At 44.5% G+C, this 22,723-nt stretch overlaps 1 protein-coding gene across 1 annotated transcript; it reads right to left on the bottom strand.

Annotated features, from left to right (window-relative positions):
- Positions 1-49: 49 nt before the first annotated feature.
- On the bottom strand, positions 50-22,182 carry CRACDL (CRACD like; the record flags this gene model as incomplete). Its single annotated transcript, XM_084286003.1, has 10 exons — positions 50-198; positions 1,010-1,145; positions 2,843-3,042; positions 10,431-12,030; positions 13,919-14,149; positions 17,255-17,323; positions 17,956-18,120; positions 18,467-18,602; positions 21,001-21,163; positions 22,116-22,182. 10 exons carry the CDS (start codon positions 22,180-22,182, stop codon positions 50-52), a joined length of 2,916 nt encoding a protein of 971 aa, XP_084142129.1.
- Between the last annotated feature and the right edge of the window lie 541 nt (positions 22,183-22,723).

Here is a 22,723-nt window from a genome sequence, read left to right as displayed (position 1 = left end):
GATTTAGTAGGTGACTTAATTAGCAAAGATGTCATTTGTTTGCATCATTCTACTTTATAATGTGGGGCATATCACTCCAGGCTTGAGATTTCTTTTTGGCGAGTTCCATCCACGAAGGCTGGTCTGGAGCAGCACTACTGGCTTTCTTAAAGGGAATGATTTCCTCCTCTTTATCCGTCAGTGCTGGTGACTGAGCTACTGTGAATAAAACACAGGTACAGTTTACGTTAGCTTGCTGTGCAGCTATGCAGCCTAACTCTCCCACTAAAAACTTGCTGAGTCTTGCTCTGCAGTAGGAAATCTTTGCATTTCACATCAAAACTTCCACAAGACATTACCGAGGCAATAACCGTTCTGAGCACAACAGAATGCAGTGGTTTGGTTTGGTTTTGAAACGACAAATACACTTTGGTTCCTAAACTTACTAAAAACAATAAGGTGACCTCGATTCCTTGCCATGTTCTGTGTTAACAGCCAGGCCCAACAAGAGCGAGACTTTCCATTAGCGAGAGCATTCATTTGAGACTTCCTCCTTTACCCAACCTTCAACTCACAGGAATTTTATTACCGTCCAAATTTCTGCCCTTCTTTCAGATTTGAATTCACCAGGTGGATGCAAAGTTATTGCGGGAGGGCTGATGGGCAGATAGTTGGTGATCACATCATTCTTGCTTGCTTGGGAAAACACGTGGAAATTGAACACTGCTGAAAATAATTTTGCCTGCATTTTGCTTTTTACGTTTGGGAACCAATCCTGTGAAGTGGCCTGGCACTCCTGATTCACATTTCTTTCAACCTGTGTTTTGACTACTGTGTGATCAAAGAGGGAAAAGGAATATGGCACCATAAAACTCCAGGCATGAGTGCTGAGAACACAGTTTGCTCTTGCTGATGTGGGACTGGGGAAGAGATTAGGATCTAACCCCTACTCCTCCTGCACACTCGAGCAGGATTTCTTCTGACGAGGTTATGAGATAAGAGGCTACATTTCAAGCATTTTCTTTCCTACCAGGGACAAAGTGTGACAGTGAATTGGTTCTCATCAGCGGCTCCTTCACTTCAGACTTTGACTCTCTCCTCTGTTCTTCAGAAGTGGGTTTAAGTGCCAAGGATGAAGGTTTGCTCCATTGCTGCTTCACTGGCTCCTAGGTACAGAGAGGGATAAAATCCAAATAATGCCCAGAGAACAAGACCAGTTTGGAAGAACAAGAACAAACGGGAGTGAATGTGGTGCCTGTTGTGGTCCAAACCACAGGGACTTATCACACACCAGCTCCACTCCTCTCACTCAAACCAGTAACTGTACAGAGAGCTCTGGGGGGTTCACGTTAGTGCCCACAGTACTCAACTTTACAGATTGAAACTAGTCCTCTGTATATCTTTTTTTTTTTTTCATAACAGTGTTTATGAGTAGGCTGTTATAAAATAAAAATGTATTTTGAGCCCTTTGGAAACCTCTACTAACATATAGAGGACATAGACACAGCCTTGTTCTCTCATGCTTCCCCTCCACCTCCCAAATTTTGTGTTTTAGTACACTGCTTTTTTGGAGGATTGAATGTAAATTTCCATAAAAAGGAAATCAAACACATCCTCCCATGATTTTTTTTTGCCAGTATCAAGAAGTACCCTGAAGTGATAGTGCCTGGTGCCACGCGAGAGCGAGAGGAAGCGGGAGCAGCACAGTGGCACCACGCCTCGCACACTGCCGTCAGGAGCATCTTGGCATGCTTCTCTCTTCGCTGATGCAGGGAAATTAAACGCGTGGCATGAATTTTAGGGAACATTGCCAACTACAAGCTGGAGCTTCCTATTTTGACACAGAAACCGTACTTTGGGATTATTTAAACCCGCAGTGTTTTAACTGCGGTGACAATGCTGCCTATTATTGCAGTTCACAATCCTGCCTAGATGTTTTATTAGATTTTATTTCTTGTTAATCTACCCACTGCTATTTTTCATCAACTAGACATCTTTTCTTATTCAAGGGAATAGCACAGCGATCTGGGTTTCTTATACTACCATTTTAAGCAAGAAACTAGGTCATTTGCACTGGGAATGGTAAACTGGTATAGGCGAGGAGACACAGGCAGCACTCGCACGCTGCTGCCTCCACGAGCCAGCCCAGCACCAGGGAAGCCTTGTTAGTATTCTGCATTAACACCAAGTGCTTCTGCTAGCACAGCTTTGTCACCCGGGAAGATCTCTTGCTACAGGTATCACCTTCCTTTGCAGGGGATCTTTGAAGAGGCAGCGTCGGCCCATGTTCTGCGGCACCACGTGTGCGCCTGAGTTATCCCTGTACAAAGAGCCAGAATTTGTATCTTGGCACCGGCTGCAAGTGTGAAAGTTATTTTTATCCCATTTCACTTCTCAGAGCTCTAAAAATTGTTGCTCTAAAATCCTTCTGGGACCAAGCTCTTCATTCAGTGTTAACTCAGCCAGAAGGTGTAGGAGATTCAGTGCAATGGTGTGCTTAGGAGAATAATTAAGGGAATTTGTTCCCGCTGTATTGAGAGAGACCCTACAACTCAGCACCTCATTTGGGGTATTTTAGCGTACAACACACACCCCAGATCTGGTGAGTGTGTAGTGGGAACCCAAGGAAGTGCACACACCTCTCTTACTTCCAGGATTTCTTGGAGATATAAAAGTATTTATCTGAATAATCAGGGGACTCTGCATCTGTAACACATTTATGAGAGCAGTGTCTCTGTTACTTATGATTACACTCATTAAGTATCCGTGATCACTGCAGCATTTGGTTGGTAGAATAGCAGTAGGTACGGAGACTGCTGCAGGAATGGGATGCGAAAGCATCCCCGATTTGTACCAAACGTACCTCTGTTCTTTCCTTCTCTTTATTCTGTTTCTCTGTGTCTGATTTAGCATCTGGAGTTACGAGTTTCTCTCTGTCGGGTTCCTGCTCGTGCTGCGTGCCCCTCTGCTTCTGCCTTGCGATGGTAATCCAGGCGGGCTCGGTGGGACTGTCGGGATCCCTTCTGGAGTCTCCAGCAGTCACCAGGGAAGGCACGCTTCTCTCTGTTGGCAGATTATTTATACACGTGGTTACTCAGAAGAGTTGCAATTAGCTTCAGCTCTCACTTGCTCAACACACTGGGTTGTCACACAAAGCGGGATAAGCCTGGGGAAATAGGAATTCTTTTTAGTTTGCTCTCCAGAGAGCAATTTTCATGTGTTCACCATTTTAAGTTACCATTTCTACTGGTGAGGGAGATGCAGGGAAGTCCGTCAAGCTCCATCAAACTACCCATTTCCCCCTGGAGAAGAGCAGCAGCTGATTCAAAGCTGGACACAGCAGGGCTGTGGGGTTACAAAGGTAATTCCTCCCCAATTCATCACCCTGCTCAGGGGCCAGGGGTGAGGCAGGCCCAGCCGGGAGGGATCACTGACCCGTGCTCAGCTGCTGTCACCCTGCCTCAGGACCCCACAGAGGTGGCAGATGTTTTTGGAGAGCTGTGACCTATTTAGAAGCACGTGGCCCCGTGACAAAAGCAGGCAGGTGTCTCTGAAGGCACGTTTGAGACGCCTCGTGCAGGCACGGGGGACGAAGGGGATGCTGCTCGCCCAGGCAGCCCTCACACGAGCTGCAGCCTGTGAACCTGCAGGGCTGTGAAGGGCTGCGAGGGCTGTGAAGTTTGTTTGCTCAGGGCTTTCCTCACGTCACCTCCCCGTGACAGAGCAGTTAGCTGAGCAAGGAAGCGCTGCACGGCCTGTGTCAGCTGAAAACCACAAAGAGAGAAAACAAGGTTTTCTTTAAGGCCAAAGGAAGATGCTTCATTTTTGTCTCATTTCACAGGCCGAGAATTTAACGCCGGGAGAGATCTCCAGGTGTCACCTGGTCTGTCTTTCAGCTGGAAGGCAAAAATCAGCTGCAAGACCAATTTCACACAAACTCTATCCTCACCAACATCTAGGCTGTTCTTAAAACCCTCTAAAGATGGGACAGATCTCATGGCCTTCCTAGACGACCTCTCCAGAGAGCTGGCTGTTCTTTTTCCACCAGATTTTCTCCCACTGGGTAAGCTAAATCTTCCTTGCTCTAATTTAAATCCATAAATTCTCCTACACACTGTGGAGATGAGCAGATTATTCAATGCCATCCTTGTGGCAGCCTTCTTATGCATTTGAAGGCTTAGACCACATTTCATTTTTTAAAAATATACACGTAATTCTGATTAGTTGTATCCTCTAGATGCTTTTGTATGAATTGTCCCAATTTAGTCCAAACCTTCTTCCAAAAGATGGTGCTCAAAACTGGCAGGTATCATCGTGATGAAATGGTGCTAGCAGCAGGTGGAAGGGCTATTCCACATACCATAGAGATAGTCTCCTGTAGATATCAGTCAGTACAATGATTTTATTTTTTTTTTACAGGATTATATCATTCTTGCTTGAAATTTAGTTTGTGAGCTCCAGCTCGTGTTACTTCCCTTCTCCCCTTCCCTTTTTGCATCTGTGCATCCGATTATTTTTGCACACATAGCAGCATTTCGTACTTGTCTCTAACAAAAATATTCCTTCCAAACTGTGTCTCCAACTTCTCAAGAGCACACTGATTTCTATTCTTGTCCTGCAGCGTGCCCGCAGGCTTTCCAGCTTGGCAGTACTTGCAAATGTGAGAAGCACACACACAGCTCCATCACCCATGTCCTTAAAAATACTGAGTGGTGCCACAAGCAGGATGACCAGCGTTAACATGACAGCGAAATCATTAGCTGGCACATTCAGCAGGTTTCTCCAGGATAACCACCAACACCAAATCCTTTACTCTGAAGTCCCCCTTCAAGCCTTTCCATAATACTGGGAACCCAGCTTTGCTGGTTAACACACGGGAGGTGTTACTTCTTAGTCCTCATGACTCAAAGTCACCCTTTGTGCTTTGTCCCATTTCCCCGTCATGCCACAGGGCTTTCTGTCAACAGCAGCTGCACCACGTGTTGCTCTTCCTCAGCTCCCACCAAACAATCCATGCCGACAGCGACTGCTGTGCTCGGGCTCTACCTACTGTGCTTCGTGTAACAGTTTTACTGCTCCTCATGCTCCCCTTTCTGTTATCCTCACGTATTTAGAGCTCCTCTCTTATTTTCATACGCATTTCCTAGCACGACAGGGCTGCCGATCCCTCAGCGATACCTCAGGAGACTGCTATTGTAACAATGTTTTTCGTAAGGTGCGTATTACGATGGGCAGCATCAAACACTTTGGCTTTTCAGATAATTCTCCTTGATGAGAAACCAGACAACCTAGTCATGCTAATTACAACCTAGTCATGCTAATTAGCAGGCGGCCAAATTAGAGCCAAACCTCATCCCCTAAGAGATGGTATCAGAACGCTCCTGTGATAATAGCAATAAAAAAGCTCTTTATCAACATCTTTAAAAGACTTAAAGATAAAGGTATGTACCTGTGCAGGCCTGACCTAGGACAGCAGGACAGCAGAGCAGTAACACCTACACCAGGGAGGATCAAGAGCTTCTGGGAGGGGCTCTCTTGCTTCTTCAAGCAATTTTGTTTTTCTCTCCTTGTTGTGAGAGTCTCTGCTACAGGAAGCAAGTCAGGCAGGCGAGGCAGGGGAAATGTGTTCTCTTCAGCAAAAAGAAAATTAGATGCAATCTGTGCAGGATTTGCTACCTTATCAGTCAGCCAGCATTACCGTACGGGGACGAGGAGATGCGTTCACAATTTATTATCTTGCCCATTGCCCAGAGGTCCTTTCCATCCTCCTGCCTCCAGCTCGGGAAGGCACCGTGCACGCATCGCTCTTCCAGGCACTTTATGGCACTAGCAGAAGATGGAAGGTGGCAAAGTAATGCAGGAGAAAGTCACGTGGAGCGAGTCACTGCTGCAGCTGAAGGTTGCCTGAGTCTTTCCTATGAAACTCTGGAGTCCTGAAGAGCGCTACAAGGCCAAAAGCTTTCTCTGGAAGCGACTATTGGCAAGAGAAGCGTTACTTGCACATCTTCCTCATTTCAGCGACTGCCCACTCACCCCAAACAAGCCCTCCCTGTCGCATCTCACCCCATCCAGTCACGAGGCGGTCAGGACGCTTTCGTGATTCACCGTGCAACAAAGCTCAGCATTTAAGGAACTGCCGAGCCGCGGCGTACCCAAGAAGCACTCAAAAGACCCATCCAATTCCCACTTCTCCCCTAAGTCACACACACACGGAGGCTCCCAGCAGGTACACGCTGCTTTCAGGAAGACAGCACAGCCCAAAACAGCAGCAGAAGCATCCTCTGTCGGAAGCTGTGCAGGGCTGGCATGCCCCCAGCTCCACAAGTGCTCTGCCTTTCAGTTCTCTTTCTGTGAGGCAGGGGTGAGCCTCTCGTTTTCACATCGCACTCCGGAATTTCTGAATAAAACTGGATTCTGAATCACGTCCTTCAGTTCTGCTTACAACACGTTGTTTTGAACAATGCACTGTTCAACCCTCCACCTAATAACTTCATGAGCTAATAAAGGATGGCGTTGGCAGTGATTTCTCTCTCCTTCACTCAGTTTTAATCTCATGATTGTTCCTTTCCTTGGAAAGGATTTGTCCTGAGGCTTTTGGAAAGAAGAGCGAGCCCCTTCTTCCCCTTGGGACAAGTCCCAGAAAACAGGAGGGCACCAGGTCAGAACTTGTCCAAGTGCTCTGCACGTCATGTCACCACACAGGAAAGCTCAGCATTTACTGCTCAAGCCTGCTGCCTCTTGAAACCACGCACAAAGGCTTCTGAAGCTCGTCCTCCACCTCTTCCACCCCAGCACATGCAAACACAAGCCCCGCTGCTCCACCAGCCCTGAGCTCCTCACCACTTCCTCAGCTTCAAGGCTCCCCACCAAAGAGAGCTGCCCCAAATGAGCTGAACCCTATCGTACCTTTTAAATTCTATCCTGCAGATAAGAAGTCACCGAAGCTCTTCTCAGCTGGGTCTGACAGCAGCAGAGCTGGCTCAACGCTCCTTAAAGGGGAAAATTCCCCTGCTGCAGTGGTTAAATGCAGGTATCTGTTTCCTTCTGTATCTTACTAAAGCAGCATTTTATTTTCTTCTTAGAGGCTACAGCTCTGCTCTTACAGATGAGATTTCTTCAGCCTAAATATTGGGGAAATGAACGTGTCCACTTTGGACTGACAGTCGGGTGTCATTCTTTCACGTTCATCTGGCCGGCTGTGTGAACAGTAAGATGAAGGCACAGCACAACTCTTCATGGACAAACGAGGATCCAGAACTGCCTTGTTACTGTGTGCAGGGTTGTTAAACGTGTGCAGGGTTGTGTGTGTGCACTGCAAACATGAACAACCACAGCAAAAACACATTTAACACAGCCCTGAACTTCAGGGATGGATTTGTTTGAGAGATGGCCTCAGATACTGTACCTGCTTGATCCTGTACCTGAGGCTGCATCTTATCCCTGCAAGGACTGCAAAGAGTGGTTACTTTTGCCATACAAAAGGTCTGAGGCAGAATATTACAGGCTTTTGAAAGACGTACCTCTGAGAGCAAGCAAAGCTAGCTTGTGTGTTTCCTGTGTGTTGTGAAAGCAAACATACTCATAACTAATCCAAACAACTTTACACGGGGATGAAAGCCCCCTGTGTACACAAGTGTCATTGTTTTGTAAGACTGCTTGTGCTTGCATTCCACATATTTCATTCCCCATCATTGTATTTTTGCTCCTTGGCACTCGGCATGCTCTGTTCTCAATATTTCCCCTTCGTTATTAAAGTGCTCTGCGCATCCGTGTCAGCATACACAGCCAGTTCCTTAACTTCAGACAAAGCAACTCGAAAAGGTTTGGCTATATATTTCTGAAATTTCTTTCTCTTCCAAGCTGCTCTGCGAGGGATTTGTCTTTTGGTTGGATCTTTACCACTGATGTTTCTCTTTCTTTTTTTTTTACAGAAGAAATTGCTATGTTTGCATCACAGTCTGTTTCACTGCTGGAAAACAGCAACATCAGAAAATAGCCTGACACAGTCTAAAAAACAACTTCTTTGGGAAAAACAAGAGGGCAGCCTTCTTTTCAGCTATAGACAGATATAGGCAACATTAGAGCAATGTCTTTTATGTAGAGAGAAACATTTCTCCAGTCATTTCGAAGCCCAGATTTGCCACACAAGGCATACCAATTTCATTTGCCATTACAGTCACCTTCCTTCCCCGAGTTCCTTTTCTCCTTTAGAGAAAGTCTGGTTACTGCAGCCCCCCAGTCGCTGATTATTCTATATCCTAATGTGCACACTCTCACAGGTATTACTTAGGGTTTTGCTCTTGTAATAACCCATTATCCCGTGTTGTTTCTGCCCTTTAGAGGATTTATAGAATACCAGCCCCAAACAGCACAGCTTAGCATTTAAATTCTTACAAAAACTTGTGCCTTTAGCTCCAGAAACTTAAAATTTGCTGCTCCAGGCAGCGAGGGTGACTGATTTCACACGTCCATTGAGAAAGTCACCTTGCAGCCCCACAGAGGCCAAGCAATCCCCCGTTAGTTCTCCAGAACATGCTGGTGAGAAGGCTGCTGCTTCCACCTTTGGCACCAGGAGTGCTGAAAAGCCCAAAATTGAACCGAATGAACCAAATTGACACTTGCACAGGGCCAATGCACTGCCCTACAAAGTCATTTTTCCTTCACTACTCAAGACTCTTGAGCCTCCTCAGTCTCTTCTCCCAAGCACCAAGTGATAAGACAAGAGGAGATGGCCTTAAGTTGTGCCAGGGGAGGTTTAGGGTGGGTATTAGGAAAAATTTCTTCACTGAAAGAGTTGTGAGGCATTGGAACAGGCTGCCCAGGGAAGTGGTTGAGTCACCATCCCTGGAGGTATTCAAGAAACACGTAGATGTGGTGCTCAGGGTGTCCTGCTGGACTTGGCAGTGCTGGGTTAAAGGTTAGACCAGGTGATCTTAGAGGTCTTTTCCAACCTTTTTATTTTTATGATTCTGTGGTTCTAAGATGCCCGTTGCAGAAGTAATGCCTAACTCTCCTGGGGTGCTGCTGTGTGAGCCCCCTGTGCCCCCCAAGCTGGTGTTATGCCCAGGCAGCTGAACACACCTTGCTCACCTCGGGCTGATGTGGTGGCTTGGAGCAAGGAGGTGCTCGATCCCATTTCTAAGCAGAAAGGTCTGTAGTGGGTTAGGAAGGGCCTCAGGTCCATTTGGAGCAGAGTGTTTTGTGTTTAGAATTAAACTCTGCCTTAGCCCTGGCATGCTGAAATAGCGGGATGCATTGCAAAGCTTGAACAGAAATGGGTGGAAAGCTGCAGCAGCTTTGCTTGATGTGGTATAATAATAACAGCGGGGCCAGCAAGAGGCTTCTGCCACCCTACAGCACCAGTGGCCTGAGGCCATGTCCTGAGGTCTCCTTTTGGCTTGGTGTTCCCCCACTGCGAAGCTCAGAGCCTGACCCCCAGTGGAGCACAGCGACCGGAGCGGGGCAGCCCCACAGCAGCACAAAGCAACCTCTGTGTCTCCTGCCCACATGCTGAACATCAGACTCGTGACCGGACAGATTCAGCACAGGGAAGAAGTTTCTCCCATATACTGAAAGACATAAGGGTTTTTTTTTCCCCTTTTGGCCACTCTTTGAATGTAAGGACAGAGTTGTTTTTTTTTCCTGCTCGAATTGCTTGAACGTACTTTACTGAGCTTGTTTACTGTGTGGTTGCAAAGACCTCAGATTGTGGTGTTGCTTTCTGTCTTTTCTGTTCCCCGCCTGTGGCACACAATATATTAGTCTTCAGAGGACTGATTTTTTTTTCCTCTAACCCAATTATATTTTGGCTTACAATACAGACAACTGGGTGAAATTTAACAATCTGCAGTAGACTTGATCTTGGGGTCTCTTCTGGCTTTAAACTCCGGCGAGCCGCAGGGTAGCTAATTCTTGTTTCTAAACAAGGAGTGAGTAATGGTGAAGATGGATAAATGAATAAGCAAGGCTCAGAAGAGACAGCGTACAAAGAGCATGCTGAGCATGCCAGGCAGTTAGTAGTATTCCTGCCTCAGTACTCTGGTGAGAAAGAAGGTCTACAGATCTGAGTCACTCATCCCACACAGAGCACTGCACTTCATGTGTGCTCCTGCCTTTTGAATTTCCCTAAAGCAGCTCCGAATGGGGACGTTGGGTAGCTCGGCGTTTCTGCTTCACAATACTCACCAATGCGCCTTGTTTTTGTGAGTGTCACTTGGAACATCCTTTAAACAATGCTACAAAATTCAAAATACAAAAAAAAAAAAAAAAAAAAAAGAGGTAAAAATACCTGTCTGCTGCTTCTTCCCTGCTGCTGTGATAATCTTTTCACAAAGAGAATCGGGGAGCAACACCACCGAAGGCAGAGCCGTCAGCTCAAGCTCACCAATTTCAAGAGTCACACAACAGGGCTCATTACTTAAGCTAACTTTATAAAGTATCAGGAGGCTTACCAGGCACTTTACAAGAATTTGGCTTTTTCTCCAAGTCTCTGTCTTCGTTTCTGGATTCGGGAGCGTGAACAGCTTTGTCCTTGCTTGCATTAGCATTTGGAGCAGTGATGTTTTGCAAGGCTGGCTTTTTAGGCAGCGGAGGCTTGCTGCTAAGCTGTTCAGAGGGCTTTGCTTTGGATTTGATCTTTTCGTTTGAAGAGCCATCAATATTTGTATCAGCTGGTTTTCTGATCTCCGCTTTATCACCTTTTAGAAACGAAGCCAGTCCCTCGTTTTCAAAATTAAACTCTGCGCTGTATCTTTTAATTTCTTTTGATTCTGGTAACCAGTAGTCTCTGTATTTCAAGGACATCGAGGTGGATCTAAGTTTTACTTGAAAAGGACTTTTATCTTCACAGCTTGGCTGATTCGGAGATACCACAGACGAGTCCCTTTGCACCGGAGCGGCATCGACAGCTGGAGACACGCAGGCAGCTAGCGCTGCTGTGCACTGGCCCACGTTCTCAGAGCCAGATTCTGGCAGCAAAGTCTGTTTTTTAGGGCTACATTTTTCCTCCTCCAGATCTGATCCCTTCTGCGAATCTTCGCTCCGCTTCTCATCTTTCAAGGAGGCCTTTGCAGTGGCCAGGAAGAACCTGGTGCTTAACGGGTTGTCAGAGTCTGAGCTTTCTGGGAAGTGCAGGCTCCTGGTCCTTGGCCTCTCCCGTGCAGAGGAGACGGAAAACTTTCTCAAGGCGTTGAGTTCACTGGCTGCTTTTTCAGCTTTCTTCCCCAAGATTTCCTCCCTGTGGACCAGCGGCTGCCTGCTCTCTTTATCAGAAGCAGCTGCTTCTTGTACAGTCTTTGTTTTCTCTAGAGACCAGGAAGCGTTTGATCCCACCCAGGCTGAAGCAGTGGGATGTGAAACATGGAACGAATCCGTGGGCTGTGCAGAACCTACGAAAAACTGCCTGCTAGGCTCTGACAACACATCGGCCTCTATCTTTGCCTCTTCATTACAGGACGTTTCCACAGGCATCCGATCATCCCTCTGTGTGTTTTGTTCTGACCCTTCCGAGCAAATATCACTGTCCTTACTAATTGAGATGTCTTCCTCAGATGGTGTTTTATTCACTGGAAACACAGAAGGAAGCTCCTCGCTTTCTTGCTGGGCTGACACATCACTACTCACATCCCCAGCCAAGAGAACCGCTGGTCCTGGGGAATCTTCTTGCTCTTCTACTTCTCTGTCTGGGCCAGAATAGGGAGAAGTGACGGAGCCTCTGCCCTCTAACAGCAGTGGGGACTCAGACTTCTCGCATGTTGTTTCCAGTGTTGGTTGGCAGCCCTCTGGTTTATTCTCTGGTAGCGGAGCTTCCTGTACAACAGCAGGCTCAGAAGTGGGCTGAGTCATCTCTGGTCTCAAAGCAGGGGGAAGGTCCTCAGGCACTCTGGGTTTCTGCCAGGAAGCCGCATCCTGCGCTGCAGCTGTGCCGCACGGCAGTTCCTGATCGCTGGGTTTGAATACGGCATCTGGCAAGTCTGCCTGCACCTCCTTTTCATCATCCTCTTCTTCTTCTGGGGTGCAGCTCAAATCAGTCAGGGATTCAGACTGGGTCCTCTGCAAGAAACAGATTCAGAAAGCCCCCATCACCATGTACAGATTGACATTTTTTTCTTTATCGTGGCATTCACAACCAAGATCTCACAGAGGAAGGCAAAACTTGCCGCCAGTGCTGAGCATCCTCTTTTCTTAACCTACCTCCTGGATGCTTTTTATATCTCCGCAGATCCTGGAATAACACATTTCACCAGCATAAAAGCCATCAGTGACACTTCCTTCTGCACAACTAGTGCTTTCATGCCCTTCTAGATGGGAAGTTCATCACAACAATGACCACTGGACTGTCCTTGGCACTTGATTCCCCAGAGCATACTGGATATGTTGTGCTGCTCCTCAGCAAAAAGCAGCACTCGAAAATCTGTCCCTTTGTGTTTTGCTACTCCATAATAGCATTAAAAATAAAACAACCCATTCTTCCTAAAGCATGACTCTGAAGAGGGAAGGGTACATGGAAGGAAGAGCAGAAAACTAAGAAGTCCATCAGGCTCTGACACACCATGCCAGCTAAATATCTATCCTTACTTGGCAGTCTTCTGCCTAATTGCACTGTGATACAGCACAATCTCACCTCCTTTGTGTACAATTTTTCTTCTTCGTTCAAGAATTGCACTATTTGATAGAAGTTTATAATTTCTTGCTTTGCAAGTGCAATTGCAAAAACAAAGCTGCAATGCCAGCTGCATATCCAGTGAGGGCCCAGGAATGTAAAAGAAGGTGCTGGTAAGCCAGAAGCAAAGTGCACAGGCAGAGTTGTGCGAGAAAATATTAAAAACTGCATTTTCTAAAGGTGGAAACTCTCTTTATGGAAAAGCAGGAGGGCTCAATCATCTGGTAGTCTGTAGGCAGATTGGACAAAGCAATTGTATTTCAGTAATAAAATGACAATGGGAGAAGAGGTTTGATCAGACAGTTATTGCTTTATATGCTTTTCTAAATAATTGGCCTCATCATTGTGTTGCTCACAGCAGTGCTCTACCAAGCCCAAAGATCACTCAGAGATTTTGAAAAATACAGAATAGCAGCTAAGTAATATTTAAGGACAGAGGGAATAATATTCCTTTTGTTAAGCAAGCCAATTTAACAGCTTTAATGTATTGGAAACATTGAAAGAAACCACAAACAATAAAGTGTAAATACTGTAAAGAAGAGCTGTAAACTTTAATTCTAAAAAGCGGAGAGAAAGAAGAAAAATGAAGCTATGCCCTTCCCAAGATACAACAAAGAACCAGAAAAATGGTGCTTTATAATGATGGTTTAAAAAACAACAACAGTTTCAGTTACATGCTGTTGTGTTTTTTTTTCTGTGGAGACTTCTTGTAAATCTCTTTAAATCTCACGTAAAGGCTGACAAGTTTTGGGGGCAGGGAGAAGTTCTAATGTACAGAACTTGGCTCCAACTAATAGGTCACAACTTATTATTTCTGTCATTTCTGAAAATATAAGCCCTGTTACATTTGGGAATTTAAACCAGCTCCTCCATCAGCAGTCTCTCAGAGACTGAAGATTTCACAGCATCTTTCAGACCAGGAGAAGTAAACAAGTTGAACGTAATGCCTTCTAAACATTTTTTTAACTAAGAAATCAAGCAGTCAGCCCCAATTTCTGGATCACAGACAAAATACTAAACTGTGCTGCACGGTTAATTTAAGAAGAAATTGTGACACAAACTGCTGCATTAAGAGAGCTGACAAGTGATCTGATAATATTTAGTCTGTTGCTACTGTCTACTCCAGAAACACTCTCATCAAGTAACAGCTATTAACAACCAAGAGGATATCCATGCCACAATCTGACTTTTCTTGTTATATCTGAGCCTGAAATACAAAGTCCAGCAAGAACTTCCTAGTTTCGTGTCAATGGTGACATGGCTTATTTTCACAATTACCTGAGAAAATCTTCTCATTCTACTGGACCTCTGGTTCCGGGGTTTTATTAAAAGCTTGTGTTTAGCAGCAGAATTATCCAAGCACGAGGACAGCTCAGGTGGAGTGTCGAAGTCGGCTGCAGGTGAAACGTTAACATCACGCGTCTGGGGAGCTCCAGTTTTAGCACTTCCACGCCTAGGGAGCAGCTGACCATCTGCAGAGCGAGATCTAGAAGGAGGACCCAACGTAACCTAAAAAAAGAAATAAACCCCCAAGCAGACAATCAAACAAAGAAACCAAGATACGAATATAACAATTCTACAAAGAAGGGGCCATGTTTATTGCCATTTTAAGGTTGCTTCTTTTTCTTTCTGACGCCCTTTTAAAATACAATGCGTTTCCTATTGTTGTATGTGGAACATGGGCGTTAGCAATTCTGCGTTTTCAGCTGCGTGAGTATCATGGTGTTACTGCCCAGTGGGGAAGAGCAGGCCACATTTATCTAGAAGATGTAAAGCACAGAAATGCACGGTCAACACATTTTAGAAGACAGATTTATGAAGAGCACTCAGCTACAGAACCTAAAGGGCCAGTTTCCTTTCTGGGTCTCTCCTCCAGCATCCCTGCCTGCTAGGCTCCTACCCACAGTTTTGCTGGGCTGGAACATCTCTACCTTCCTGTACTGCATCAGGTCCCTTCCAACTCCACAACGCCTTCCTCAAACAGCATCAAACATCAATGGCATTGATACTAACGTCAGCTTGCATTTTCACCTCAAGTACTTACATCTGTAAAATAAGCAGGGATTTTACCCGAGGTATAATATTTCATTTATAGACTACTCTAGGGAAGGAATTGATGGACAATTCCTACTAGTGGCCTGGAATTTCCAACCTGAATGCTCCAAAGGGTGCAGTACTTTCACGCAGCTGGAGTTGAGCCTGCCTGAGTGCTTCACCAAAAACTGACAGAAAAAGGAGGCTGAAAAAAAATATGAAAAATGACTCTAAAGGGGGTTCTTCCTTTCTTTCTGCTTCAGTTTGTGCAAACAGGCAAAACGATATTTCTAACCTATCTGTCATAACATTAACATAACCTCTGACACCTCTTGGTAAGTCTCCCTTTGGAGGCTTGAAATTCCAGCTCATTTCATCAGAAGAGGTCTCCTCCCTCGTCACACTTGGTTCTGGATGGCTCCGCAAGTGGTTTTTTATTGAAGGGGAAAAAGGGAGAGCAGCATTGCGGTGATTTCATTTAGGGAGGGGGAAAAGCATCAGCATTTGCTGCCAGTGTGCTCTGCAGCCAAAAGACTACCTGTAGTTACAGCTTGGGCCTGCTACAGCTTCCTCAATGGTTAGGGGAAAACTCCCATTGATTTTAGGGGATGCTGGGTCCACAGCTTCCATCCATGCTTTCTATTACCAAAAAAAAGCACCTCAGCCATGCTGAATAATGGATGCTCTCATTAATTTCCACTCTGCGATATCTGCAGTGTAGCACTGGAACATGACTAATGTGCAACAAATGATACTTGGCTGCATCGCACGTTAGTACCTCGCAGTGAATACATTGACATTTCAGCTCCATGACAAAGACACAGCACATGTTCTCTTTCAAGGCATGTCATTATTTGCCTGCCTTTTTTTTTCTTTTTTTTTTTTTTTGGCTACCGCTTTTCCTCGACAACTTGCATGTCTTCTCCTTGGCAGTGCTCGGCGTTGGCCATTACACTGGAAAACTGAGAATTTGCTTTGCTACTCCTCTTCTGTTTCAGCAGCCCGAGTGAACGCCAGCTCTGAGCCGGCTGCAAAAGCCTCCTCTCTCAGGAAGCCTGGCTCTGGCCAAGCCTGACGGAGAAGAGGGGGCTAGAAGATCCCCAAAACCTCACACTCACGTGGCTCAGCTGTCCTTCAGCTGGTAGCACAAGGTGAGGAACGGCGAAGAGCTCCATCCCAAAAGGGATGGGGTCGGTGTGATCTTTCTCCCTTCTCCGAGCCAGGAAGGCTTCCAAGACACAACAGGGTGTCGCTGCCGCCCAAAACCTCAGCGTTACGTTGGGCAGAGCTCCTCACCTCTGCGAGCCGGTCTCCTCCTCCGCCTTGCAGGAGCAGGGCTAAGCTCTCTGAAGCTCATCTCTCCCAGACGGGGATGAGGAGGGCGCTGAGCTAAGTGATGGGGCATGTGGAAAAAGCTGAGCAACCGCAGCGTCACCCAGCGCCTCGGGAGTCAGCGAGTGAGTCAGAGAGTGATGTTAATGGAGCCACGGGGAGACATAAATCCTCCCTCAGCCAACACGCATCCGGGCTGGACAATACATTTACAGGCTGCCTGCACCGGCTTTCAAGAAATACCTTCTTCACACGTTCCTTTTCTTTTTTTTTTCCTTTGAAAATATTGGCGTTTTGCTGCGTATAAGCAGTTTTTTCAAACAGTTTCATGTGGAATCGAACGAGCGAGGCCAGAAATCTTTGCTGAGCCCTGTTGCAGCTGGCCTTAAAATACATTTTTGCATAATTACCAAGGAATAGTCAGCTCAGGACTAGCTTTTCTATTTCCCTTCCGCAATTCCCTTCCATCCCTCCTATTTCTAGCAAACACTTTCCCCTTTACCCCCTGTGTTGTTTCTACCATGTCTCCAGCTGCGGACATCTAAAAGGGACTCTTTAGAGCCTTTCAAAACAGCTCTTTAATCAGCCAGAACATCTGACTGCTGATTGAAGAAAGCCATCTATTTGCTTGTACTCAAGTCCTGAAAACATCCCTTCAGCAGAATTCACAGCTCGCGCCGGCTCACGTGGCCAGAATCTGGCTGAAGACTGAACCTCGCTCTCCTAAGCAGCAATGTCAGCCACTGTCACCAGGAGAACTGCTTCTGCATCAGTGTGAGCTGATTTTGTGTTTAAATCAAGGGTCTGGGCAGATTTCAGAGGATCTAGGTATTGTTCACGGCCCCTCTGTGAGCCTTCTCCCTTGTCCTATGCATGTAACCTAACCAGCCTTCACTGCAATTTCCCATCTTTAAAAAAAAGGGATACTATTATAATGTCAAAATCTGGTTGATTGTTTCTGGAGATTAAATCATGTCTGTGAATTTCGCTAAAGGATACGAGCTATTTCAGAGGGCATAATTATAGTTAACGGGAGCTTACTTGGCGTCAGAACAATGTTGATAAATAATCATAACTTTACATTAGGAGGACAAGCATTATAAAGGCAAAACAGACAGACATGCAACTACACACATACAAGGCTGCTTTCGCAGCAGGCAGACAACAAAGTAATATTTATGCCTCGCGTTTCATTAAAGGACTAACGTACATAATTGCTTGGCCCTTAATACATTTGGCAGAAGTTACCTGTTCTTCTTCTTCACTGCCTGTTCCAGCTAAACTCAAAGAGCTAAGGTGCTTGTGAGAGTCAGAGAACTGTGGGATGGAATGAGGAAGAGATTCAGTCAGAGACGACACATGAGATGGATACACCAGCAGAAACCATCTACGCAAAGTGCACACAGATGCTGACAATGTAAGTTGTTCTTATCTGTAGTCTTAAGGATTAGCAAGGATACTACAAACATAAAGTATAAGACATGCAGATAAAGAATGAAATTTTGTACAACAAAACTATCATTTAAAAAGAAAAAAACCCAACAGTTTCAAATTCTTTTATGTTTCTTTTTTCCCGAGACAGACTAGAAAAACATTAAGAAAACTCTCTTATCAGCACATTCAAGGGAGCATACAGATTTTTCAGACTATTTTTTATGCCTTGCAGCTCTCTGTAGTCCCTAAAAAAAAATGAGCATCCCCATGCATGCAAAGAAACACACTCTCTCTTTCCCAGTTCTGCATTTTCTGGAATTATATTTATACTTCAACAGGAACAGAGATTGCTTACACAGATAGATAGCGTTTTTCCACCTCAAGTAAGGTATTTCTGAATTGTTCAGAGGTAAAGCAGTGATACATCCTACAAACCAAGTAATTTATTCTGCCTCCCACACATAGGTAAAACAAGCAATTAAACACTGATTTTTGTCAACACCAGAACTACTCACTCTTGTTGTCGTGCCTGAACTTAGGACTTCATGGAGCAAAGACATTTCTGGAGGGCTCCTGGGTAACCCATCGTCTTCAGAACTGGTCCCAGCATCCTCTGTCCGCTTTGCATGAAATCCAAACGGCGGCGGAGGTCCCAGCTTCATGGTAGGCTGGAGCTTCATCTTTAACATGGTGCAACGTACGTTAGCATGTGATAATGAGGGAGGTTCCCCCAGTCCGTTTTTTAGTTCAGATCAATGAGTTACCTTTAGCTTTGCAGTTGAATGACCCAGAACACGGGACACCTCACTTTAGAGGTTCTGTTAGGGGGCCACACAACCTATCCATTTTACAAATGTCTTTTAAGTAGAACCAAGGTCAGATACCACTGTCTAATTAATAAAAGCAACACTTGATGGAAGCTGCAGACAGATATTACTTGCTGATGAAATACTCAACTACAAATATCATCAAAAAATCAAGCATTCTACCTCTTGCGTTTTTTAAAAAATATGTTGTGTAAATTACCTGTAGGGCTCTAATCCGATCAGAAACATTTTCTTGAGAAAACACTCTTACTGGCCTTGCAGGCTCTTGCCCGGTCTCAGGGATGAAAATGCTGTCGTGCGACAAAGCTCTGCTTCCCAAAACGCCCTTGTGGCTCCTAGAATAACACAGCAAACAAGCAAATGCACACAGGTTTCTTTTGCCAGTCCTCTTATTCTTAACTCTGGTGGTCTTTTGGGGTGGGAGATAGATGTGTAAAGCACACATCACACCCGAGACTCCAAACTTCTCCATGAATGCAATATACAGTCATTGAGGCAAATCTACGTAGCACAAAAACAACCCAACTATGCAAGTGTCAGTATCTGTCGTGTTAGCAAACCAAATCAAGATTGGAGAGGGTTAACCCCAGCAAATGAGCTGTGAAAAATAAATAGTACCTTTCACTATGTAAGCATAGTAGAACATTTACTGCATATCCCTGCTACCCAGGTAACTAACAAAAATGTTGCAGGGGATACAGGTCTCACCTAGGACCATTTACGTAAAATCCTTGCGAGGTCCTGTGCCCTATGCCAAGATCCTTGGGATTTTCCCTGAGGAGCCTGGGGACACATTTTTTCATGGACACTTCGTTGGCTGGCGATAGGAAGCAGAAGAAAGCTTCTCTCTTATTGCGATTCCTACCTTTGATGCTTGCAGCATGTAAGGTCTTTTGAAAATGTTACGTGTGGGGAATGAAAACCTCGTTCCCTCACGGGAACAGTAGGGAGGCACATGGACAGACAGCTAGCTGCTAGGAGGTCTCTTGTGCTGATTTTCCTCTGCTTAGCTCATAGCACAGCTGAGCAGGGACCAGAAATGTGCGCACAAGGCATTTCTTCTAGGACTCCTTTCTTTTTTTTTTTTATTTTTATTTTATTTTTTAAATGGGAAATGGCAAACCAGAATACATGACTGCTCGGATTCAAGTAACTACCAAATTAATTGAACAGACTGTCTATAAAAAGAAATAGCAATGTGTATTTTTGGATCTTAGATCCTCTCTTAGAGACATTCAGAAACAAAAACAAACATGGCAAAAAGTAACATTTTCCTTGTAATGGCTGCTATAAATATGTTCGATAACACAATTGCAGGAAAAAGTTAATCTGTATGACTGCTGCAGAAGGAAGGAAAGCCTGCTGCTTCAGCTTAATGCATTAGACATTAGAAGAACACTTTATCTACATGAAAATGTGATCTCTGCAAAGCAACCAAGGTCAGAGATCTCTACCAATTTGCAGGGAAAGTGCCAGTCAGGACTGGGATGGCTGCTTAATGCACTGACATCTTACAAAGGCTGAACAGCAGCCAGCGAAGCAGTGTTGTTACACGTGCACATTTAGCCCTGCGTGCTACCTTTGCTTTCTCTTTCTAGTAGACACGTACCCCTTGGACGTGTAGCAGAGGTTTCCTAAACATCTCAGATTATGAGTGCTCTATTTAATTTTCTTTCCTTTCAAGGTATTCTCTGGTCTTTGTTTACTTAAACAAATGTGAAGAAACAATGATTTTACAACCCTGCGAGTCATGGCAAGGGAACACAGCTGAGCCAGCCAAACATTGTACCCACTCGGTCATGACCTTGTTGAGTAGCGCATGAGGGATAAAAAATTTCACCACTCCTCCTCTTAAAAATATGTTGTTGAACAAAAATGCTATCGCCCACTGCTAGACCTGACGCTGCCAGCCCGGAACTCCTGGGGCTTCAAGCTGGACTAACACCACTCTTGCCAACGCTACAGAGATTTGTGAATAATTTCTTTCAGTTGTTTGGCGCTGCCTAGTGGCTGTATCGCGCAGCGTCGTTCCAAGTGGACGGGATGGGTTCGCCTTTCTAGTCCCTCTGCACAGCAGCAGCTCTTGGCTGCACTTCACCCAGGAGCGCAGGTCCACCTGTCCATCCAGGAACACCTTTGGACTTTGTACTGTGTTTCTCATGGTTACTTTTTGGACGAAAACTAATGGATAGCATTTTTGGGAATGTCTGCATGAAGACAGGATGTTCAGAGGCATCCAGATCTGCAGACTGGGATTCACCTCATCTAACCTCAAACACTACATCGGAGCTGGTCACCCCAGGCTCCTGCTTACACTTGGTGAGGAGAACCAGGCACTTCTAGAGAATGGGTCATCAGAGTGATGACCGGGCATCTTTTCAACAACCCATAAGAGATGCGTCTTAGGGGCATAAGACAACTCTGATCAAATTTAAACTGAGCACCTCATTCAATTTTTGAAGATGAGAACTACATTGTTTAGAAATGATAACCCAAGGATTACTTATGCTTAAACAATAGCTTTTTTGGTTACTAATTATTAGTTATTTCTGCATCCCATCCACTTGTGATTTGCCTTGCGTCAGGCATTTTAATTTGTACTTTCCTTAAAAAGGCAACTGTTTGAGAGTGCTGCCTTTCTAAACAAAAGGAGTAAGCAATTCAGGGTATCTTTAATCTATAAACATCATAGCAGCTCTGTATTTGTTTACTAGACACAGTCCAAAGACTTACTCAACTTCATCTTCTGAATAATAACTAACATGCGTGTTGTGCGAGGCTGCCACATCACTTGTTGACTGGAATAGCTTCAGACTGCTGCTCCCAGAAGACGCTTCTTTCCTTTTCTTTTTACCAAAAAACTTTTTGAAAGATTTGAACTTCGATTTTTTCTTTCCTAAGTGAAAAAAATAAAGAAGATGCAACCAGCAGCATTTGCAAGCTTTTGGAACAATAACACGTCCCAGATCATTTCTTCATAAGTGGATTTTTTCATGGAAGAGGCAACACAGTCCGCTCTTGCATTAATATCTTTCAAGGCTATACTGATAGCATGAAATTACTATTATCCTGGAGAATGGATTGCAATGTTTATGACATAAAAATAACCTACAGTGTAGGATCTTTCCTAATAGAGTTTCTACTTGCCTCTTGAGATAATTAGACTATGAAGAAAAACTTTGGTATTAACAGCCTGGGATATGGAGAAGAAATTACAACTCAGAAACACACTGCCTTTGTTCAGCAAGCTAAACAGTGATGATAAGGACAATGCTGTTACCAAAACCAATTTAAATGTAGAAATAGCTTACTTAGGTGGAATGTGCAGTGTTGGAAGGCTAATGCTTTTATAATGTCAGTTTTATAATACATCCCAGAATGTTTTGAATGCTAATTATGAGTCTCAATGGATGATAAAGTATTAAAATAGAAATCAAGCAATAATCTTGAAAGGTAATGTTAGTCTGCTCAATGAGGAAAGACCTATATTAGGATCAGTTCCAAGATCCATGAAGAAAAGTACTTAAAATGAAATCAGGGTTTTGCACATCCCAACAACTTGTGCCCGTCCTGTATATGATGGGATGACAGCACTGGAAAGCATCCCTGTTTCTGTTTCAGTTATTGACAGATCTTATTGGGTAAAAAAGTAATTTTTAAAAGATGCTACAAAAATTTTACTTCAAGCCTCTAGAAATGTCAAAGCTGCAACAGGTCTTGGAGGCAGAATGAGAGAAATAGAGAATGCATTCTTTAAATAAACAGATTCACTTCTGTGGCAGAGATAAGGCACTAAAGCTCAAGAAGCTACAGCACTTTTAATTCACCAAGGAAGGGAGCAACTCTACCTGAACTGTCTTCTCCATATCCTTCGGTCTCTCGCACCTTCGGGTCCATTATCCTTGAGGAACTCATGTGACTTTCACTAAAGGAGATAGAATTAGTGTCCGTCATATCAATGAGATAACAATACTTCAACACACACACACAAGCAAGGTACTAAAATATAAAGATATAAAAATGTAACGTATATAAATACATAAGCAATATATGTCTAAATACATGTATTCTATTTACAAATACATAAACAATATGAAAATATTCCACAGGATGAAGCTTCTTAGGCTACAGTATAATAGTTCCACAGAGCTATTTCCACTTAATAAGGTGATGGCACATTACAGTTCAGTTAATCAGCTCGCCTCTCCTTACTGAAAAAATTGAGTGTAATGAAGTTCTTGAATGCTTCTGAAAGCGTGCATCAGAAGTTTGCTTCTCCAAGTTTCCCTCTCTCCTCCTATTCAGGACCACAGACATAATGTCTTTGTGATAATCACAGCATTTGGGTACCACATCTCAGTAACCTTTGTGAAGAACTGCATGAATTTTTTGTTTATATTTAACTTAAAGTATTCTACAGATTCTAGTGTTTCTTCTTTTTTAAACCCTTTGTGAA

This window comes from Netta rufina, assembly GCF_964035555.1.
Source record: "Netta rufina genome assembly, chromosome: 1".
Taxonomy (NCBI): Eukaryota; Metazoa; Chordata; class Aves; order Anseriformes; family Anatidae; genus Netta; species Netta rufina.
Note: the sequence above shows the minus strand (reverse complement) of the source record. Positions and strands in the feature narration are given on the sequence as shown.